This window comes from Protopterus annectens, chromosome 1.part0, assembly GCF_019279795.1.
Source record: "Protopterus annectens isolate FY-2018-M chromosome 1.part0, PAN1.0, whole genome shotgun sequence".
Classification (NCBI taxonomy): domain Eukaryota; kingdom Metazoa; phylum Chordata; order Ceratodontiformes; family Protopteridae; genus Protopterus; species Protopterus annectens.
Genome location: NC_056725.1, coordinates 1339159907 through 1339181422, shown reverse-complemented (window position 1 = coordinate 1339181422; position 21516 = coordinate 1339159907). Strand labels below are relative to the sequence as shown.

Genomic DNA, 21516 nt, shown 5'->3' with positions numbered 1-21516 from the left:
CGCTACAGTTCCCAGTGGAAGTGGGAAGCATAGCATTTGTCTCATAGTGATACCTGGAATGCTACAGTTTCCAGTGGAAGTGGGAAGCAAAGCATTTGTCTAATAGTGATACCAGGAATGCTACAGTTCCCAGTGGAAGTGGGAAGAAAAGTGTCTGTCTCATAGTGATACCTGGAACGCCGCACTTCCAGGGTAAGTGGGAAGCACAGCGTTTGTTTCATAGTGACATCAAGAATGCTGCACTTCAAAGTGGAAGTGGGAAGCAGAGCGTTTGTCTCATAGTGATACCTGAAACGCCGAACTTCTCAGTGGAAGTGAGAAGCAAAGTGTTTGTCTCATAGTGATACCTGGAATGCTGCACTTCCCAGTGGAAGTGGAGGCTCAAAAAGGATGTATAAAGGCAGGAAGAATCAGTAAATTATTACAAATGTAGAAACATGTTTGACCATAAATGTTTTTTTCTCTTAATGCATAAAAATCTAACTAATGTACAACTTTTAAACTCTTGTATCTGCACTTGTGGTATTCATTCGTAAGTATATTATGCAGTTTTCTAAAATTTCAAAGGATATTAGGAAAAATTAAAATCTGCATATGTCTTAATATGTGATTATACTTTCAGTTGACTGTAGCAATTTTAAATCCCTTCTTTTAATTGTTTATTCTTTATAGGATTACAGGGTTCTCATTATCATAGCAAGCATGACTGGAAAGTTTGCAATAGCTATTGCATTTGGCCTGATTTATCTGTATACAGCAGAGCTTTATCCAACAATAGTTAGGTAAGTCTTGGTTAAAAAGTAACCATCGTAATAATCTTTCCAGCTGTTGTTGTCATTGAAGTAGTGCTACGTGTGTAATCTGTTTAATTTAATTCTCCATTCATTGGAAGATTTGAATGTTCATGTTGCATACTATAGACTTGATTTGTAATGGGCATTAAAAACATCAGAGTTTATTTATTTTTTCTCACTGGCTTGAATGTTTTGCTGAATAAGTATTAGTTGAGGAATGCTGCGGAAAGGAAGTGTTTATGAATATGTTAAGTAATAAAAGCCCAAGACCATTTGCTGCACTTCTTTTGGGGTAACCTGCTTTGTTTAGCCTTCTCGCATAATTTGTTATAGTTAGTTGTGAGTTAATGATGTGAGCATAGTAAGAAAAATCCAAAAGTTGTATTTGTGATGTATTTTCTGTATAGGATTTCTGAGTAGTACCAGTATGCTGATTTGAAATTATAGCTAGTTTTATGTAAGGAGATGGAGACTGTTGGTAAATTACTGGCATATTGTGTAGCAGTGTATTAGCCTGCTTTAGATAGTATACTGTCTTTGGAACAACTTCTTGCTGTCAGTATAGAATGGCAAAGGCACAAGAAATACATCCATTTTGTAGAGCGTTTTTAATAGAAAACCAAAAAGCAGGTTTATGCTACTATAATTTTGTTTTTGTCAACTGTTTAGATTCAGAGTTCTTGTAGTGCTTGTGTTCCAGCACAGAAGATTTCTAGGGACAGGTTGGTTAGGGTGACTGTATCTAAGGGATGTTTTATTCCTTTTCATACCTGGCTCTAAATCCCACCTTTTTCGAGATACTTCACCCTGTCAAAAACTATTAGGAAGGAAAGAACTACAGATGATCTCCAAAGAGCCATCCAGGAAATCTCACCAGAGCATAAAATCTTGGGATATTATTCCATATTCCTTTTGGTGCCCAAGTAAACTAAGGACCTCAGGCTCATACTGGTTCTCAATGACCTGAATACTTTCATTTGCAAATAACCTTTTGAACGGTCGTGGTGTATTTCACATTGCATTGTCTATAAAAGAAGACTAGATGCACTAGTTGAATCTCCAAGATGCCTACCTCCACATCATAATTCACAAATAATGTCATATTTATATGATTTTGGGCAGAGTTTGTCATTTAATTTCTGGACACTTTCAGTCAGTCTCTCCTGTGTGTCACTGTTCACCAGATGTATGCCTGTAGTTGCTGCACATCTCAGGATACAGGATACTAAAGTATGCCCTGTCTGGATGGATGGCTGGGACATTGCTACCCCAACTCAGGACTTCCTTCTTCCAAAGAGTTGTTGTTGTTGTTGTTGTGTCTTTCGGCTTTTCCCGGTTAGGGGTCGCCACAGCAGAACTCCAGTCCGCTAATGATTGGTAGTTGATTTTTATGTGCCGAGTTACCAGCCCTGACACACAACCTTCAATGAAGGTATGCCCATTCACGCATGTCTCCATGCAGAAGACGCTTTAGCTGAGAATCGGACCGGACAGCGTCTTACTATGAGGAGACATAGCTAACGCAGCACCGCCACAGCGGATTGTCCACTCAAATTGTTTTCCTGTCTGGGAGTGATACTGAACATCATATAAAGTCCTAGCTACATCAAGTTCAGACTAACATTCATGAAATATTTTCTTGATATAACTGTGTGTCATGCCGTTTTCCCTCCTGACAAGATCTTGACCCATCAACAAGATGTATCTGTGTTATTGAACTTCTAGACTCTTTTTGTAGAGGCTTGTATCTGCCTCTTAAACCTGGTTGATTTCTTTGAAACAGTCACCAAGGCCATTGACGAGGGGAAGGTGGTCCACACAGCCTACCTGGACCTCGCAAAAGCCTTCGATACAATACCCCACTCGGGCATTATAGATAAGCTCACCAGCTTAAATATAAACCCCTATGTCACTAGAAGGGTTGCAAACTGGCTCAAGGACAGAACCCACATGGTTAGAATTGCTGGAGCCATGTCAGACTCCAAACCAGTTACAAGTGGCGTCCCACAAGGCTCAGTCCTGGGACCTCTCTTGTTCGGTATATATTTCTGGAGGTACAGGCCAGCACGGAAGGACTGTGGCTGACCAAGTTCGCAGATGACTGCAAACTGGCCATAATCGACTCTCCAGCCGACACATGCATCCTCCAAAAGGGCCTCATAGAAACAGACAACTGGTGCCAGAGCCATGGCCTCAAGCTAAACGCCAAAAAGTGTATAGTCATCCCCTTTGGCAAAAACAGTGCCCACAAATTACCACATAGGTGGTAATCCATTAAGTACAGAAGAAGTAGTTAGGGACCTGGGGACCCAAGTTGATAACAATCTCTCATTTGACAACCACGTGGCCAAAGTGGTTAGAAAAACATTTTATATAGCCCACCTAATCATGAAGGGATTCACATCTAGATCAGGGGAGGTCATCGCCTCTTTACTCATCCCTCATCAGGCCCATAATTGAGTACAATGCCCCTTTTGGGATGTACCTTACCAGACACCTGCAGCAACTGGAAAGACCCCAAAAGTACCTCACCAAGAGGATCAAAGGGCTCAAACAGATGCCATATGCTGCCGGGTTAAAGAAACTCCAGCTCTACTCAGTGGCATACCGCATGCTCAGAGGCGATCTGTGCCTGACGTATAAAGCCATGTCCAACCCGGAATTAATGGACATGCTGCACCTCAGAAAATCCAAATCCCATCGAGCTACGCAGCCGAGAGACTTGAACCTCAGTACTGAAATAAATAGGACATGCTGGAGGGACAGATTCATAACCCAGAGGCTCCCTTCACTCTGGAATAAAATCCCAGTCCAGGTTAAGCAGAGTCCCTCATTGACTCTCTTTAAGAGGAATCTTGATGAGTGGATGGGAGATCGTAGGTTTACCCCGGGTATCACTTCTGTGTCACTGTTAGACAAAGGCACAGTATACTAACCTCGAAAAAGGGCATAGCAAAATTAATTTAAAATGGATGGCGAAAGCCAAACACACTCTGGCTAGGCTTATAAATGCCCTAGGGCAGATAACCTAGTATGAACCTATGAACCTATGAGCATTAGGAGAGTTGTCAGTGTCATTTGCAAAGCTCCCTTATATACCCGGGTTAATATGAAGGTTTGGTGTTGGCCCTCTCAGAGTTCCATGTGTTTAGAACAGGTATATTATAAGTAATTGTTTCTCATTTAATTAAAAAGATTATTTGACCCTAAAACATCTGAAACTTTGAGAGGTCATTAATAGTGACACTTCCAAGGTCACAAAACACAAAAACATTACATCTCCTATATATGCACACACACACACATATATATATATATATATATATATATATATATATATATATATATATATATATATATATAGATACATATGCATACAGAAACACACACACACACGTGTCCACTTAAATGATTTAAACACAAATATCTAAACAGCATATACGTTTTGACACAAACTTATCTAAGGTCAGAAATATCTAAACACAAAATAATCAACAAAATTGAAGTTATACTAAGGAAGGATTTATGCCTTTAACGCACTGTTGTGCGACCTTGGAGTTGGTATATATAATTAGAAGGTGGTATGGGGATGCAGGGGGGCTTGTCCAACTGCAAAAACATTGGTTCTGGGTGTGGACAGATTTTTTGCCAATATTTAGTGTTTAGATCATTTTAAGTAGAACTATATATATATATATATATATATATATATATATATATATATATATACATACATACATATACATACCTATACACACACACACACACACACACACACACACACACACACACACACACACACACACACACACACATTTATGTATGTATGTAATTATTTATAGCATGGGGAAGGAAAACTGACTAGTCACTGTGCTAGCTACCTATGCATCAGATCTGGTCCATGCATGGGAAAATATGCAGTCCACCTGGACGCCACATTCAGTTACAAGTCTCTAATTTGTCATGAACTTCAAATCCAGCTGGCACAATCTTGAAAAGATTTTAATGTACATCCAAGGACTCGCAACACTCCTGGACATGTGTAATATCTGTTCCATGCTCATCCCTCATGTCTTATTGCATACGCACTCATAATCACATGTACATACATGCATATATATATATATATATATATATATATATATATATATGTATATATATATATATATGTATATATATATATATATATATATACATATATATATATATATATATATAATATATATATAAATATATATATATATATATATTATATATATATATATATATATATATATATATATATATATTATATATATATATATAATATATATATATATATATAATATATATATATATATATATAATATATATATATATAATATATATATATATATATAATATATATATATATATATATAGCAAGAGAGAGAGATTCTTAAATATTCCAAGGCTGGTGAGTCAAATGACCAGTCTCATCTTATCAGCACCATACCCCACACCTTGCTTCCTTTCTGCAGGAGAGCCATGTTGGTCAGTCCTGGAGTAGATTTGAAAATTCCCATCCTGCCATCTAGTTCATGTTTAAAGGATAGTGAATTTCTCTGTTTAACATGCATTTGAAATTTATTCCAAAGGTTTCAGAAGCAGTGAGTTATAAACCTGTCCCATCATCCTGTTTTATTTATCTGTTGGGGAAGATTTAGATCCCTCGTTCTGGTAGTGGCGGAGGTACTGGACTTGAAGAGAAACACAAAGCCCAGGACAGCTGGGTTTCTGACAGAATGGTAAACGAGACAGAGCTCTGCCCTGAAAAGTCTTTAAGACACTAAATAAAGTGATAGGACTTCCAGCCTCTCTTGGTTGGTCTGGGAGTTTAGGCCTGTGATTTTTTTGTTGGGAACCTTTGTGGTCTTCCTGATTGTTTGATATGTTTAATGAGACACATTCCAAAGGGGGAGCCGTACTTGATAACTGGCCTGATCAATGCTGAACATTAGGAAGTGATTACCTCTTTAGACCTTGATCATTTTCCTTTGTCAATTAGCTGGGTTAAATAAAATGATTTCCTGACAACTGATGCCACATGACCATTAAAAAGAGAATGAGCTATAAACCCTAATTTCCTTTGGTAGAGGTACATTGTCTAGTTAGTATAGAGGACGGTTTGTCTACCAAAAATGATTTTACTACACTTTGTAGCATTTAGTTTGAGCCAGTTTTTAGTACAACACTTTACGAGGGGAGTTCATTGTGGTGGGTTGGGTGTCATAGGGTGTCTTAACAATAACCCCCAGTTTGCAATTGTCTGTAAACTTTGTTAGCCAGAGATCTCACCTCTATGCTTGGAAGTCTGAGAAGTAAATATCAAAAATAGAGGCCCCAGCACCAAGCCCTGAAAGACACCCCTGGTCACTTTCATGCTTTCTGACAAGGCACCTGCAGTTTGAACTGTTTAGGTTCTATCTCCCAGCCAGTTCGATACCAGTCTTACTACATATGGGTTGTCTTTTAAACCATACAGCTTCTGTGTGATGCCAACACAGGGAATAGTGTTAAAGGCCTTGGCCAGGTTAAGATATGTCCTGTGCATGGCATGGCCACCATCTACATCCTCTAGAATTCTTTTGAAGAAATTTACCAGATTAAATAAATAAGATCTTACCTTCACAAAGCCGGACTGCTGGGGTGAAGTCTTAACAGGTTCTTGATGTCAGAAGTTTTTAAGGTTAGTTTTACCTTTCATGACTTTGCAGATGATGCTTGTAAGTCTGTAGGTCTATAATTACCTAGATCGGTTGGAAGGCCACCCTTGTATAGGGGCACACAACAACTGATGCGTGCCACTCATCAGAGATAAACCCAGTAGTTAAGTTAAACAGTGTGTGTAATATGTCTGCAACGACATATTTAACACTGTTAGTCTCACAACCAAGTATATTGTCAGGTCCCATGGAGGAAGTATTTCCGGTGCAGGTTAGCACTTTAATTACATGATCTTTGGAGATAATTGGGTGAGTAAGGAATTCATATATTTTAAAGTTTTGAATAAAAGTCTCGGAGAAGTTGTCACTAAATTTGTTCGCAGTGGTATGGGATGGGCAATGTCAGTTCATTATGAATGCATTCTGTAGTACAGCTTTTTTTTTAGTTTTCTAACTTAGCTAAAGGAGGATTTGTAATTCTTTTTGGCCACAGACACCAACTCAAGCTCATGTACTGCTTTAGTGGACCTGATAGTGTTCTGCAGTTTTTTGTAATGCTTTTGATATTATCATTGAGAAGATGGGCTTGAATCTACTAAATAAATTAAGAAACTTCCTTCTTCTTTTGCATAGTTTATTTGTGGCGATGGGCCACCCGGGCATGTTTTTTAATTTTCAATTATGTTTGCTTCTGGTAAGGACTGCTAGCTCAATGCATATTTCTAAATGAGTGTAGAATTCCTTACTGAAACTTGCTGTTATATTAAGGTCAGTGAGGGTGTAGTCGCATGTGAATTTTGATATTTCATCACATAGTAGATTGAGGTTGTTATATTTGCAATCCTTAAATTCAGTGGAATTTCCTTTAGGAGATTTTGGAAACTTAAATGAGAAGGTCACAAGTTTATGCTTATTTTTTACTGTGGAAGGGGGTAACAGAGAAATAGTGCAAGAGGCTGCCATATTTATAACAATAACAACAACAAAAAGAAAATTTTGTGATATCCCTCAAAGTCTTAGAAAACCCAGTATGCATATACTGGGTCAAAAACAAACCAAGCAGAAACTTTGCAGTGTGGAGGGTGTGAAATTCTCTCCTTGAAATATGTTATGCTCCTAGTTCACTAATAAAAGTCGAACTTTAAAGTGCATACTACAAAATAATAAAATAGTAGGTAGTCCAAGTTGAGTTAAAAATGGAATATCCTTTATTGAAACACACAAAGAAGCGATTCTAGTTGAGTATAATGAAAAGCGTTAAAGACATTCCCCAGGATTCATGAAGCCTCCGTGTAAGAGTTATAACTCTTACACGAAGGCTGCAGTTAAACGGAGTGATGTCAGCATGCTCTGCATATTCATGAGAGCATGCTGAATCACACCTAAGTCTAACACGGTCCGTGTAAGACAGTAGGGGGCGTGTCCGTGGGCTGGGCCCTGCAAGCGGACACACCCCCAGAAGTGTAAAAGTGCCCAAAGTAAACACCCACAACAGAGTCCACGGAAATGTGAATAAACACAACACAACACATGCCCCCACAGACTATGAACATAAAATATATATAAATGAACATGTTATATATTTTTTAAATTGTAAAGATGTTTAACCGTGAGTGCGACGTTTGCTGGCGTGCCGTAAGCAGCTACAGTTAGCAGTCAGTGGGAAAGCATATAAGAACTAAATATGCAAAATAAGCCAGGAAGCAATAGCGTAGTGGTAGAGATGTTGGCTGAAGAGCAGGCATTCATGGTTCGAGCCCCCACAACACCAATTTTTTTTTTTTCAAAATAAGCAGGAAACAAGTCCCTGACAAATATGTACACATAAAACCCCAATATATGTAAAATGTAATGAAATAGCCCATTTATATTGAAGACATGTGAGGTAACAAAAGAATAAAAAATGCCAGATGTGCTCATAGCTGAGCTACAGTTTAACAGAGTGAGTGCATGTGCCCGTAGATGAGCAGTGGTTTAACTGGTGCAAAATGAGTGCCCGTAGCTGAGCAGTGGTTTAGCACGCTGAATCTATGTGCCCCTAGCTGAGCTGAGTGTAATATGCGTGCCGATAGCCAAATGAGGCTTAAACCAGCGTACCCCGTTTGCGCGGAGCTGCGCATCGCGCAAACAAGCTAACCGACGGGCAACGTTGAGCAAGCCGTATCAAAACTGCCTTTACACAGACACACCCCTCAGCATGTCTAGACAGTCATGTAAAATAAAAAGCAGTGGCCAGGTTCGAACCCAGGATACTATACACCATAGTCAAGGTACAGAACCACTAAGCCATGAAAGCAGTACCTGTAAATGCAATAATAGCTAATATATAGGAATGAATACAAACTAGAGCATGACAATGTAGGTTTACTGAAGTTGATACAATTCCAAAATGGCCAATCACAGATATGTGCGGGAAAAACGGACTATATAAGCCCCATAGGTGGGAATACACAGCATAAATGATTGTAGAACTGACCTGCAGGCAGAATGACAGGAGTAGGAGAGGGTAGTCGCTTTCAAGCACAGAGGTGGGGTGTTGAGGAGTCCAGGTACATGGTCTGGCTCCTAGTCCATCATCATGAGGCCCAACTCATGCAGGGCCAGGTCCTCTGGGGAGCATACAGGGCTGAGGCGTGGGACCGGTTGGCTCATGATCTCACCAGCGCAACAGGGATTCCAAGGACTGGTGAACAGGTCCGTCACCACCATGCGGACCTGAAGAGACGCAAGCAGGACCAACTGAACCTTTGGATCCAGGAGGCCCGGCAAACACCCAACGCCCCACTACTGAGTAAGTAACATTTAATTATGTATGTAAGAAATTAAACTAGCTGATATTATGGAGATTTATATTCCAATATTACTTCATTTATATTACAGCTGCAGGTGTCCGTTCTGCGAACCGCAGAGCCTATGGCGATAGGCTGGTGCGGTTGCTCCACCAGGCAGGTCAGTAATCCACTACCAGTAACTGTAAAGAAATATAAAAGTATGACAGTCAGCAAAAGAGTGCAGTGTAGTCAGTAAGGAATAGAATCTGCAAGTAACAGTGTGAAAGTGTATGCAAGTATTGCTTGATTACAAAAGTGTGTTTCAGCCTGTAAGTTTAACCTAAACATGAAACTGTCCAACATATATTCTGAAATAAAAATGCCCTGCCTGTAAGAAAATAGTACACAACCTGCAGCAGGCTGAAAAGTATAGCTGCAGAAGATGATGAAATCACATGTGTGAAATATATCCCTGTGGAAATACTGAAACATGACAGAAGTGAGACTGCTGGAAAGGATTGTAATAACTACTGGTAAAACATGTCAATAAAGCCTAGAAGTACCATCCTGAATAGTAAAATGAAAGCAAGTGAGAGAGTGTGAGAAAGTGTCATGAATCCAGCAATACAGTTGTAATAACCCCTGAATAAAGTATACTGCAGTCATACAGAATGAAATGCATGTGAGATTCAAAACCAAACAGCAAAGTCGTTCAAAGTGTTGCTGCATCTGGAATGTGTATCCCAAAATCTGGATATGTTGTTCTCAGTCTGCAATATGCAGACAGGATGATTGTCTGATATACCAAACATCCACACTTGTCTACAGCTATATAAAGCAAATGTAGCAGGATGATGTAGCTGAACAAAGCTAGATATGAATGTGTATGAAGAACCATAAAATGTATATTGATGTTGCAGTAACAGTCCTATCACCAAGTTGAAATAGTTATCATATAGGAAACTGTAGTTAGAACAGTAGTGTGTATATAACTGTAGCTATTAGAAATGTACAGCATATGTATTGTTATTCGAAGGTGTTAATATTACTTTCTTCACCCCACCCTATAACCACATATAACCCATTCCACGTGAAAATGGTATGTGCAATCACAATTAACACCCCTGGACGTTTGTCCTGTTGGGTCATATATATTTGCATGTCTGTTGATGCATCTGCCCTGTTCATACATCCACACCTGATGGCCTGTTGCCATCAATTAACCCTGCATGTTGTTGGACTGTGTATTCCTGTTCAAATTATGCATGTGTTATGCACGCTGTTCAATGGTGTGAATATCTGGGTGTTTGGTTAATGGGAATACTAATGCATGCTGTTACAACTAATTGTGAATAGTATTATATGTCACTAACCCAAACTGTCATGGCATAATGCAAAACATAGTACGACAGGGAAGGCGGGTTCCAGCGGACCCACCTCTCCCACCTCAGCTGGCGAGTGCACCTGGCACTAGTGCCGAGTCTGGACCCTCCTCCGGTGGCCCTGTGCCACCTGCGGTTGGAAGCGCTGCAGGGGATGGGGCTCGCCCCCCCCTCTGCAAGTGTGTGCGGAGGAGGACCACCACTCACCCTCCATAGCGTCCGGACTGTGGTGCGTAGGGAGATTCGGGACTCTGTTCTCGAGCCCCTGCGCCAGCTCGAGGCATGGGTGGCGCAACTAACGGGCATGCCTGTTGCCCCGCCTACACAGCCCCCAGCACAGCCCCATCCTGGGCAGTGAAGGAACAGTGGCAACTGCCTATGGGTGGGGATATCAGTTCCACTGTTGCCATCTGTGGGCTCATGGGCTCTGGATATCCAAACCTCCGTCCCCGTCAGTTGTGTAACCCCACCACACGTGTCATACACCGCCCCTGTATGCGTCTTGTTTGTATTGTCTGTTTACCTACCCAACCTACCTCCCCAGCTGTACCGACTTCCTTCACCTGACATACCACTCTCACCTGAAAAAAAAAAAAAAAAGGGCACTCTGTACCCACAAAAAAATTACGCCCCATACATAGCTGCCCATTCCACACACATGTCTACTGGACATGGAACCTATCAATTACAACTGGCTGTACAACAAGTATTATTGTTGTCCTGACACCTCTCTCAGGGGTGGAAGGTTTCAAATGTCACACCAAATTACATACATATGCAAAGCTGTTGCTGATGATGAAATGGGCAGCTATGGGCCTTACCTACATCCCTCCTGCACATGCCAAGCTTGTTTCCCTACTGTCTTACCCTCTTTGTGACCCCTTTTTCACCACTTTCCTGTCTCCCCATTTTCTTTTCTTTCAAAGAAAATAGCGCGGGTGTGCGTAAGAGTAAGCACGTTTAAGCGGTTGTAAGCGGGTGTGCGTGGAGCTAACCGCCAGTGCGCATGCGTGAGCTCCGCGCAAACCAGCGGTAACCCCGGTTACAACTGCTTAAAAGTGCCTTAATCACTTTGATTGACAGGTCCTATACTCAGTTCAAAAGCAAAATAAAACCCCACTGTGAGTCCCGAACCCAGGACCTTGGAAACAGTAGTCTGCATGACTTACCACTAAGCCATGACTCTTATACAAGAACATTGTGCTAAAATAAATATATCATGTAATAGTAGGAATGAATGTAAAGGGAATATAGATGTGTAGTACACAAAGCATGCCATTTAGAATTACTATCAAAACTAGTGGATTTCCATAATAGTAGTGTGTGAACAGAAACAGCCATGCTAGTTGGAAGCTAGTAGGTAATAATGTCACTATAGCACCTTGCAAGCCACACACATACTCACAGCAGGATAAGCACTGCCCATACCCCACAACCTCTTACAGGAACACAGCTGGACCAAGTAATAAAATATGTGGAGCAAAGGCCCAAAACCAGGGACACATTACAAATAATGTTACAACAAACGCAGACAGTTCAGAGAGTAACAGGGTCTGCACTTTGTGGGATGTTTGGAAGGGTATGCAGTCTGAAACTTGAATGTTTGTCACCATATTCTGACTTGAGCCCAGAGTGACTTGCCAGAAAAAGGTGTGCATGAGATATTGACCAAAATATGAGGCAGAAATGTGGACAACCTGCAAATATCTGTACACATGACGGGTCTGACACCACCATATTTGAATAGTTAAGAGACTAGACATAGCAACAGTGAATGACTTACAGGGATGCCCCACAGACCCCATGTGAAATGTACAAACAGTAGGCAGAAAGGTGTAACACATGCAATGGTAACTATGGAGTCCTGAAAGTATTCATCACTTGCATGGCAGAAAAAGTGTAGTAATACATATGCTCATGCTAACCCACAGTCACAACTGCAGCATACCAGACATTTTAATGGGTGTACCCCACTGATATGTACCATTCCATGAGGCACATAACAGATGAACCTGTAAAGTCTCTGGGGCCTGCTCAGCAGCATACTCAAATACCCTAATAGATGTCAAGGCCCACACCATGGCCAGACCACACTGCATGCTGTAACACCCTAGCAGATATAGCAAGCATTCCAAGGTGTGAATGTACATGGAAAATAGGAAAGCTACAGCAGCACACTACAGTCAAGACACCTAGCAGGCATACAAGTAGTGACTGTAAAGGGCAACTATTGAAGCCTTAGCAACAAAGTGCAAGCAAAAGTGAAAGGAAAGCACACACACACACATTAACAGTAGTAGTAGTTGTAGGTGTCAGTGTACATACACAGTTAGTACAGGAAAATGGAGAAATGAATGGAGGAATGTTAATCTACAACACACCTGGAAATATGAGAGAGATACCAACTTTTACACTCACAGAACATTGTCCACATCATAACAGCATGGTCCCTGCCCTTAAAATCTGAAAGGGCTACGCCTATCTCACATACCTTTTTATAGCACTGTTCTGAAATCACAGTGAGAAATGCAATCAGTACACAACTGGCTGCATGCAATTAGCAAATGCTGGCTAACAGTTGGTGCAGAGGCCATCACATGGGCATATGCAGATACCTACAAAAGTATGCTGTACTCCCAGTCCACACATGCAATACTTTCATTGCACCCTGAGAAGGACGTGAGAGACAGACAGAGAGAGAGAGACAGACAGACAGAGAAAACTGCAATTAAGCAGACACAAACAAATTGTTCAGCAACAGCTACCTGAAAGCTGACAACTGGGAAGTGGAGCAGCAGGGCAGAGAACCAGATGGCAACACAAGCAGCTGTGACAAACACAGGTAATGTAAAGTAATACTATAAAGGTGTACATACTGTGAACCCTCCATATGTGTCATTGGTCTGTATCCATATGTATATGAAGATGTGTAAAGGGCAGGGGACATACAGCAACTATCAGTGAAGGCTGTACATACAGTTGTATGTGAAAGCATCTATGTGCACATATCAATGTTGGTTGATTGTAGGTTGTAGTGCCATGTACAAAGTAGGTTTCACAGTTATGTATGTTTAGCAGTATGTTAGTGTGTGTATACAGTATGGTAGACAAATATGTTGATATACCTGTCTAACATATGGATACGTATATATGTCAACATATGTATGTGTATATATATATATATATATATATATATATATATATATATATATATATATATATATATATGATATGCATATATGTATACATACATAGAGAGAGAGATGTAGGAATACATAGACAGATGTAGATGGAATATTGTACAAACATATCTATGTAATGCACACATACAGATATAGATATATGTAGATACATATACATAGACAGACTGATCTGACTATCTACAGGTATGACTGTATATGACGACCTGCAACACACCCCGCCCTCTCCCCCAAAATAAGACATCTGTGATGACAGGGAGGTTACAGTCAGCTGGGATAACTATGTCTTATTTTGGTGGAGAGGGCGGGGTGACACCTGCACTGAACCTGTCTGCCACAATGTTGTCGATATCTGTGGTGTCAGTGAAATATTTGTTGTTGTGTACTAACTATGGGCATAGAGGATGGATCCTGACCAGGTTGCTAACATAACTGAAGAAGGCCTTCTGGTTATCTGTAGTGTCCCTCTTGATTTCCCTCTCAAAGTTGCCCATGGATTTTGTATGATGGAAAATAGATCCTTACTAGTGCTGCTCAGACATGCCCTCCCTTTATGGAATTATGCTCTGTCTTGCAGTAGCTTCCATCTTCTGTAATACAATCTGTCTATGGCTGGGGTCCACCAGACAGGATGCTGTCCCTTTGTGGAGAGTGTCTTGGTCATATATGGGATTGCATGAGCCATGCATTCTCGGAGATGTCTGTAGAAAGCAGTTGTGTAGGGGTCAGCATTGTGGGTTGTATCTGCCACTGGCCCAGTGGGCTGAAAGGATACCATGTCACTGTTACAAAGTGTAAAGTTTGTATCTGTAATGTTATGCACTATAGTCGTTTGTGCTGGTGGTGGAGGTGGGATATGTATATCCAGGGCAATCAGTGTGTGGTCAGCTCACAGTAGTTGATGATGTAAGCCATACAGTACCTAGATACAAACCCCCAGAGTGAGGAGGTGCTCTTGACCTGAATCAGTGTTCTGACTGCTGGGGTTTGGTAGTATGTCGTATGGAGTGTGCCAGGTACTGTTGCACAGTTGCTGGCTGAGCACTGATACCTGGCCATCTACATGTTTATCCACCAATAGACAGACAGATGCTACATATGTGAGATATGTTGTATCATAACAGTCGAGTAGCATGTGTAGTATGTGTGCAAAATTCTGCTGACATATATTGCTGATACCAGGTTATTTTCTTTCTCAGGTACATGGCCCACCCGCGGAATCCCACCTACTCCACAGCTGAGGATGAGGAGATACACCAGAGCCTGGTGTGGGATTATGCAATACTCTTTTCCCACACCAGCCAGAATCAGCAGGAGAGGGCTGCACTGTGGCAAGACCTTGTCCGTCGGGTAAATGACATAGGCAGACATAATAGGACATATGAGCAGGTACGACATCACTGCAGTGATTTAATCAGACATGTCCATCAGCGTGCATCGGATATCCACAGGCAACAGGTCGCCACAGGTGGTGGGGTGGCTACACATCCCCCACTCACCAGACTGGAGGGACTACTCATGAGTGTAGTGGCTCCAGTCCGCCAGCAACAACAACAGCAGCAGACATGCATTATGATGGAGGCTGGAGCCATGCAGCAGCAAGACAGTGAACGTGCAGGTAATATGCCATATGTATAGTTGACTGTTGTGTACACTGGTTCATAGGTTCATAGGTTTATACTAGGCTATCTGCCCTAAGGCATTTATAAGCCTAGCCCAGAGTTTTTGTGGCTTACGCCACCCCTTATGTTAAAAAATACTGTGCCCATTAGTTTGTTGTGCCTCTGTCCAGCAGTGACACAGAGATGATTCCCGGGGTAAACCTACGATCTCCCATCCACTGGTCAAGATTTCTCTTGAACAGAGCCAGCAAGGTGCTCTGCCTCACATGGACCGGGATTTTATTCCACAACATAGGGAGTCTCTGGGTGACAAATCTATCCCTCCAGCATGTCCTATTTATATCCGTGCTAAGGTTTAAGTCGCTTGCTCTAGTGGATCTGGTAGATTTGGATTTTTTGAGGTGGAGCATGTCCATTAATTCCGGGTTGGTCATGGCCTTTTATGTCAGGCACAGGTCACCTCTGAGCAGACGGTATGTGACTGAATAGAGCTGGAGTTTCTTCAGTCTGGCAGCATATGACAGATTTTGGAGTCCCTTTATCCTTTTGGTGAGGAACTTTTGGGGTCTCTCCAATTGCTGCAGGTGTCGGGTGAGATACATCCTGAATGGGGAATTGTACTCGATCATTGGTCTGATAAGTGAAGAGCACAGGGGAACAATGACCTCACTTGATCTGGATGTGAATCCCTTCATGATCAGGTGGGCAATGTAGAATGTTTTTCTAACCACTTTAGAAATGTGAGTGTCAAAAGAAAGGCCACTGTCAACCTGGGTCCCCAGGTCCCTGATAACCTCTTCTGTGCTTAGTGGATTGCCACCTATATGGTAGCTTAGGGTTACCTTGTTTTTCCCGAAGGGTATGACTATACATTTTTTGGCATTTAACTTCAGGCCATGGCTCTGGCACCAGCTATCAGTTTCCGTGAGACCCCTCTGAAGGATATCTGTGTCCGATGTACTTTCCACTATGGCTCCCAGTTTGCAGTCATCTGCAAACTTTGTCAGCCATAGTCCTCCTATGTTAGCCTGTACTTCTGAGAAGTAGATGCCGAACAACAGGAGGCCAAGGACTGAGCCCTGTGGGACACCACTTGTGACCGGCTTGGAGTCTGACATGGCGCCAGCTACTCTAACCCTGTGGGTTCTGTCCTTTAGCCAGTTTGCAACCCATCTTGTGACATATGGGCTTACATTTAAGCTGGTAAGTTTCTCTATAATACCCGAGTGGGGTATTGTGTCGAAAGCTTTTGCAAGGTCAAGGTAGGCTGTATGGACTGCCTTTCCCTCATCAATGGCCTTGGTGACTGTTTCGAAGAAGTCGACCAAGTTCAAAAGGCATGATCTGCCCTTGACAAAGCCAAACTGGGTCGGGTCCAATGTCTACAAGTCCCCTATGTCTTTGTTTATGAGTTCCATTATGATCCTCTCCATAGCTTTGCAGACCAGGCTTGTTAAGCTTATGGGGCGGTAATTACCAGGGTCCGTAGAGGCACCGCCTTTGTGGAGTGGGACCACCATTGCCGAACGCCACTCCTTGGGCACGTATCCTGTGGGAAGGCTAAGATTAAACAGCTGCCTTATGTGCGGGTTTAGTTCCTCATTGAGTTCGTGTAGCACACAGCCGGGGACACCATCCGGTCCCACTGATGCTGTGTTTTTAGCTTTAGAGAGAGCAGCTTTCACCTGCGCATTGGAGATGTCTGGGAGGCTGCACTCCGCTGGGATAGTTATCTCTCCTTTTGGGGGGGAGGGGGGTGAAGTTTGCACTGAACCTGTCTGCCAGTATGTTGGCAATGTCTGTGGGTTCAGTGATTTTTGTATCATTTTGGACTAATTCTGAGCATATCTGGGAGTTTCCACCCAGGTTTCTAACATAGCTGAAGAAGGCCTTATGATTGTCTTTTTAATCTATGGCAATTTTTCTCTCAAAGTTGGCCTTGGATGATTTTATGAGTGCTCGTATTTTTTTACTAATAATGATCAAAGGTGTCTTCTCTTTTATGGATTTTGCTCTATCATGTAACAGCTTTCTCCTCTTATTGTAAAGTTTGTTTATGGCTAGGGTCCACCAGACTGGACGTTTGCCCTTGGTGGAAAGAGTCTTGGTTTTATTAGGGATTGCCGGATCCATGTAGTCCTGGAGGTGTTCGTAGAAGGCATTTGTAAGGGCTTCCGCAGTTTGGGTTGTGGTTTCCACTGGCTCGGGGGCCTTGAAGGATACCACACCAGTCTTGAGTAGTGTGAAGTTTGCTTTAGAGAAGTTCTTCACTGTGGTCTTTTTTGTTTGGGGTGGGGGCGAGATGTGGATATCCAGTGAGATTAGTTTATGATCTGATCTCACCAATGAGGGATATACTTCCGGTGTGGAGCATTTTGTCCCCATGTTTGTGATGATGAGATCTAGTATATTTTCTCCTCTTGTGGGAACGGTGACTAGTTGTTCTATGGCATTTGAATTTATGAACTCCAGGAACCTTTGGGCTAGAAAGTTTGGGCTTGAGTAATGTTCCCAGTCTATATTCGGGTAGTTGAAGTCACCCAATATAATGGTGTTTGGAGATACTTTTATACCCTCCAGTGTCTTCAGGAAGGCTGTGTGGGGTTCCTGAGTTTGAGAGGGTGGCCTGTAGCATGCTACAAATTGTAGAGCAGTTTTGCCTATGGTTAATTGCACCTGGATGGTTTCCGATGCTTGGTGTTGCCACCAACCTGGAGGTGTGGGTATCCTTGATGAATATGGATACACCCTCCTTTTGTGGTGTGGTCCGGGTTTTGGGGCCGGAACGCATGATATGAGGTAAAACCTGATAGTGCTGGGGTGCTCTCAGGAGCCTTGAACCAGGTTTCAGTCACAGCACAGACATCGATGTTCTCCATACTGAGAAGGGCCTCGAGTGCGTGCATTTTGAGATTTAGACTTCTGGCATTGAGCAGCATTACCCTTAGTTTCTTCCCATTTTTGTTTTCTAGGGTGGTAGGTTTAGAATTTGAGCCTTGCCTAAAAAAGGCACTATGGGGGTGGCAAGAGCCTTAGCCAATATCCGGAATCCCAGGGGTGACAGGTGCAAGCCGTCCCTTGTGAAGCAGCGTGGCTTGTCAAGCATGTCTTCCCAGGCAGACAGACACTAGATCCCCTTTGAATGACACCAGAAATTAAGCCAATTGTTAAAGCTGATCATCTTGTCTCTATGTTGTGGCATCATTCTTGGTGAAGGAAGGATGCTCCTCAGGGTCAGGGTCATACCTGCCTGGGCTACATAATCAGAGTGCTCCTCTATGTCTCTTTTCATGTAGTCCAGGGAGGTATGTCTCAGGTCGTTCACACCAGCATGGACAATGACTGTGTCATATTTGTACTTGCTGTGGAGTGACCCAAGTGCTTGTGTTATGTGGCGGATTCTAGCGCCCGATAGGCAGCTTACTGTGACCCTCTCCTTGTTCAGCCTGGTGAGTGGGACGTCAGTGTGTCTGACTATGGAGTCACCTATGACAAGTATGTTTGGTGTTGTATTTGGCCTTAAGGGCTGTGACTGCTTTGCACACTGATTTTGTGTTTTATGTGTTGCCTGTGGTGTGTCATGAGGTGGCGGTTGCTTGGGTGTCTGCTTTGGAGGCCTCTGCTGCTTAGGTAAATTTTTGTTCAGGGCCTCCGAGTATGTCTTTGTGTGTTTATGTGTTTGATTCATTGTTGTGATAGCTTTATGTGAGACTGGTTTTGTGGTGTGTGTAGTTGCCTTCTCCTCCTGTCTGGTCTTGCCAGTCCTGAGTTGAGAGAGCTCAGCCTCCAGTTTGGCTAAATAGCTGCATCTCTCGCAAGTATTTGTGTTATGTGGGAGGAGGAGAGGGTTGTCTGTGTACATGAGGCAATTGTAACATTGCCTCAATATTCCCAGATTCACCAACTGGACAGGAGAGGATGCCAGCATCTGGCCCTTCGACATGCTAGAGAAATTAAGAAGTTTGGGGTGTAACTGAATGAGAGAGGACTTAGTAAGGAAGTGTGTACTCCTGAGGGGGGGGGGTTCGCTAGTGAGGGACTTTGTATAATACAGAAGTGCTAAGCCTGAAAAGAGGATGCTTTTAAGACAAGTGCTGAGGTTTTTTTTTTTTTTTTTTTGGAGAAAAAAAAAAAAGCTTTTTAGGAACAAGTGCTGCGCTTTTTAGTTAAGGGATATACTGTTTAGATTACTAGTAGAGTAGTTCTAAGGGAAAAATGAAGAATAGACTTTATGGAGCCAGAAAAAGTTTAACCTTGTTAAACCGGCGCTGCCCGATGCTGCTCTAGTGGCAACTCCGCGCTAAAGCGTGCTTGATAGCAGAGGCTGGAAAGAGCGAGGAATTGACCCAATACGGCCAATAAAACTACAGTTTCAAGTCAGTAACCACTCCCACGGGGGGCAGGGGAGCTGCTCAATGTTTTTCACTGCCACTGATCAACAGAGAGACTTTCCCTTAGCCCAAGCAAAAATGGCCTCACAGAAACTTACAAACAGTTCAGGAACAGCAAGCCTGTAACTGAACTTTTTTAAATCTCAGAAAAGTGGGAAAAAAGCAAGATTTTTTGTTTTTGTTTTTTCAGAGATAGCAGAGGTTCACAAGTAATATCAAGTTATAACAGTGCAGTAAATGACCCCACACAAGAGTGCTAGGTCAAAGACAGAAAATATGCAAGTTTTAGAAAAAAACGATTTTAAAATTAAGTGCAAACAGGAAATTCAGTAAACAGCTTTTGGTTGTGCTCTAAATACAGCTACTAATGCAGAAATCAAGTTTAACAAGCCAGAAAATGCTCAAACTAGGCAACTATGCAGAAAAACTTAGCAAATAAACAGAGAAAAAATACTTAAAATCTCAAAAGTGGCTCCCTTCTTCTCTCAGCGTTTTCTCCTCTTGGTGGGTGCTTCACCAACAGCCAACAAGCCTGAAAAGACGCCAAACCCACGAGGCAACTAGGTTTTAAGAGAGGAAGATTAAGGAGTTTTGGTAGTTAATGCATGTGTGAGGTGTGTCCTTGGTTTGTAGCTGTCATCATAGTATTTAATGTGCAAGTGTGATATCCTCAATATTAGCAGCTGACCTGTGAAAGGTGACTGTTGTACTACTGACCTGTATCATACTCAGTAACAATGGCACAGTTGTGCCCACTGACATTAGTTTATTCACGTCTGCAGGACCCTCTGGTATAACAGCAATGCAGCCTATCTATGCTGGTGAGTGTGTATTAACAATTCCTGTAATAGTGTTGATAGTAATAGTACTATTTGGCTCACTTAGTAGTGCTCTTTGTATGCATGTAGGTGTGTCTGTGTCTGTGTGTTGATATCACGCATACTGAGTACTGTACAATTGTGTGAAACTGTGTGCATGTGTGCATGTGCGCATGTGTGCACCTGTGCATGTGTGCATGTGTGCACCTGTGCACGTGTGCACGTGTGCATGTGTGCATCTGTGCATGTGTGCATGTGTGCATCACTGGTAATGTGTAGACATTGTAAACTGTCTTTCCTGTTTCCCTCCCACAGGTTCTGTTGCTGCTCTGGTGTCATGTAGTAGGGAACCTGAATCAGGTGCCGTGGGTACTGATAATGATGACATCTGTGTAATGGCACAGGAAAGTATGCCGGGGTCCGCTATTGGTCAGCCGATTGACAGTACACAGCTGTCGACCCCATCAATGCGCACAGTTATCCTGCCAATACACCCTTTGTCACCAATGTCCCTAGGTGATGGACAGCATACAGTGGGCATTGACCAGGGTCATGTGGTATCTGTGGCACATGCCTCCCCACACAGCAGCCATGGGCATAGCCCAGAGATGGTACCACACAGACAGATGTCCAGGGGTTCTTGTGGGAGCATCCGTGGGCGTACTGCCCCTGTCAGACGTGCCCACAGAGGTCTTACAACCTCAGCTATGTTTCGGGCTGTCATGCAGGCACAGTCACGTATGGAATGGTACACCAGACAGGGTCTGATGGAGCTGACAGCATGTCGCACAGCCATGACTGACAGTATGCGTGACATTGCGGCTGCCATCCGTGATTTCACCGATGTCATAGAC

General features: G+C 42.5%; 1 protein-coding gene across 1 annotated transcript in view; it reads left to right on the top strand.

Annotated features, from left to right (window-relative positions):
- SLC22A16 (solute carrier family 22 member 16) overlaps nucleotides 1-21516 on the top strand; it is a 530176-nt gene that overhangs the window by 417078 nt on the left and 91582 nt on the right. Inside the window, exon 6 of the mRNA XM_044071399.1 lies at nucleotides 673-782. Within this exon, the coding sequence (XP_043927334.1) occupies nucleotides 673-782 (110 nt within the window). The remainder of the gene's footprint in view (nucleotides 1-672; nucleotides 783-21516) is intronic.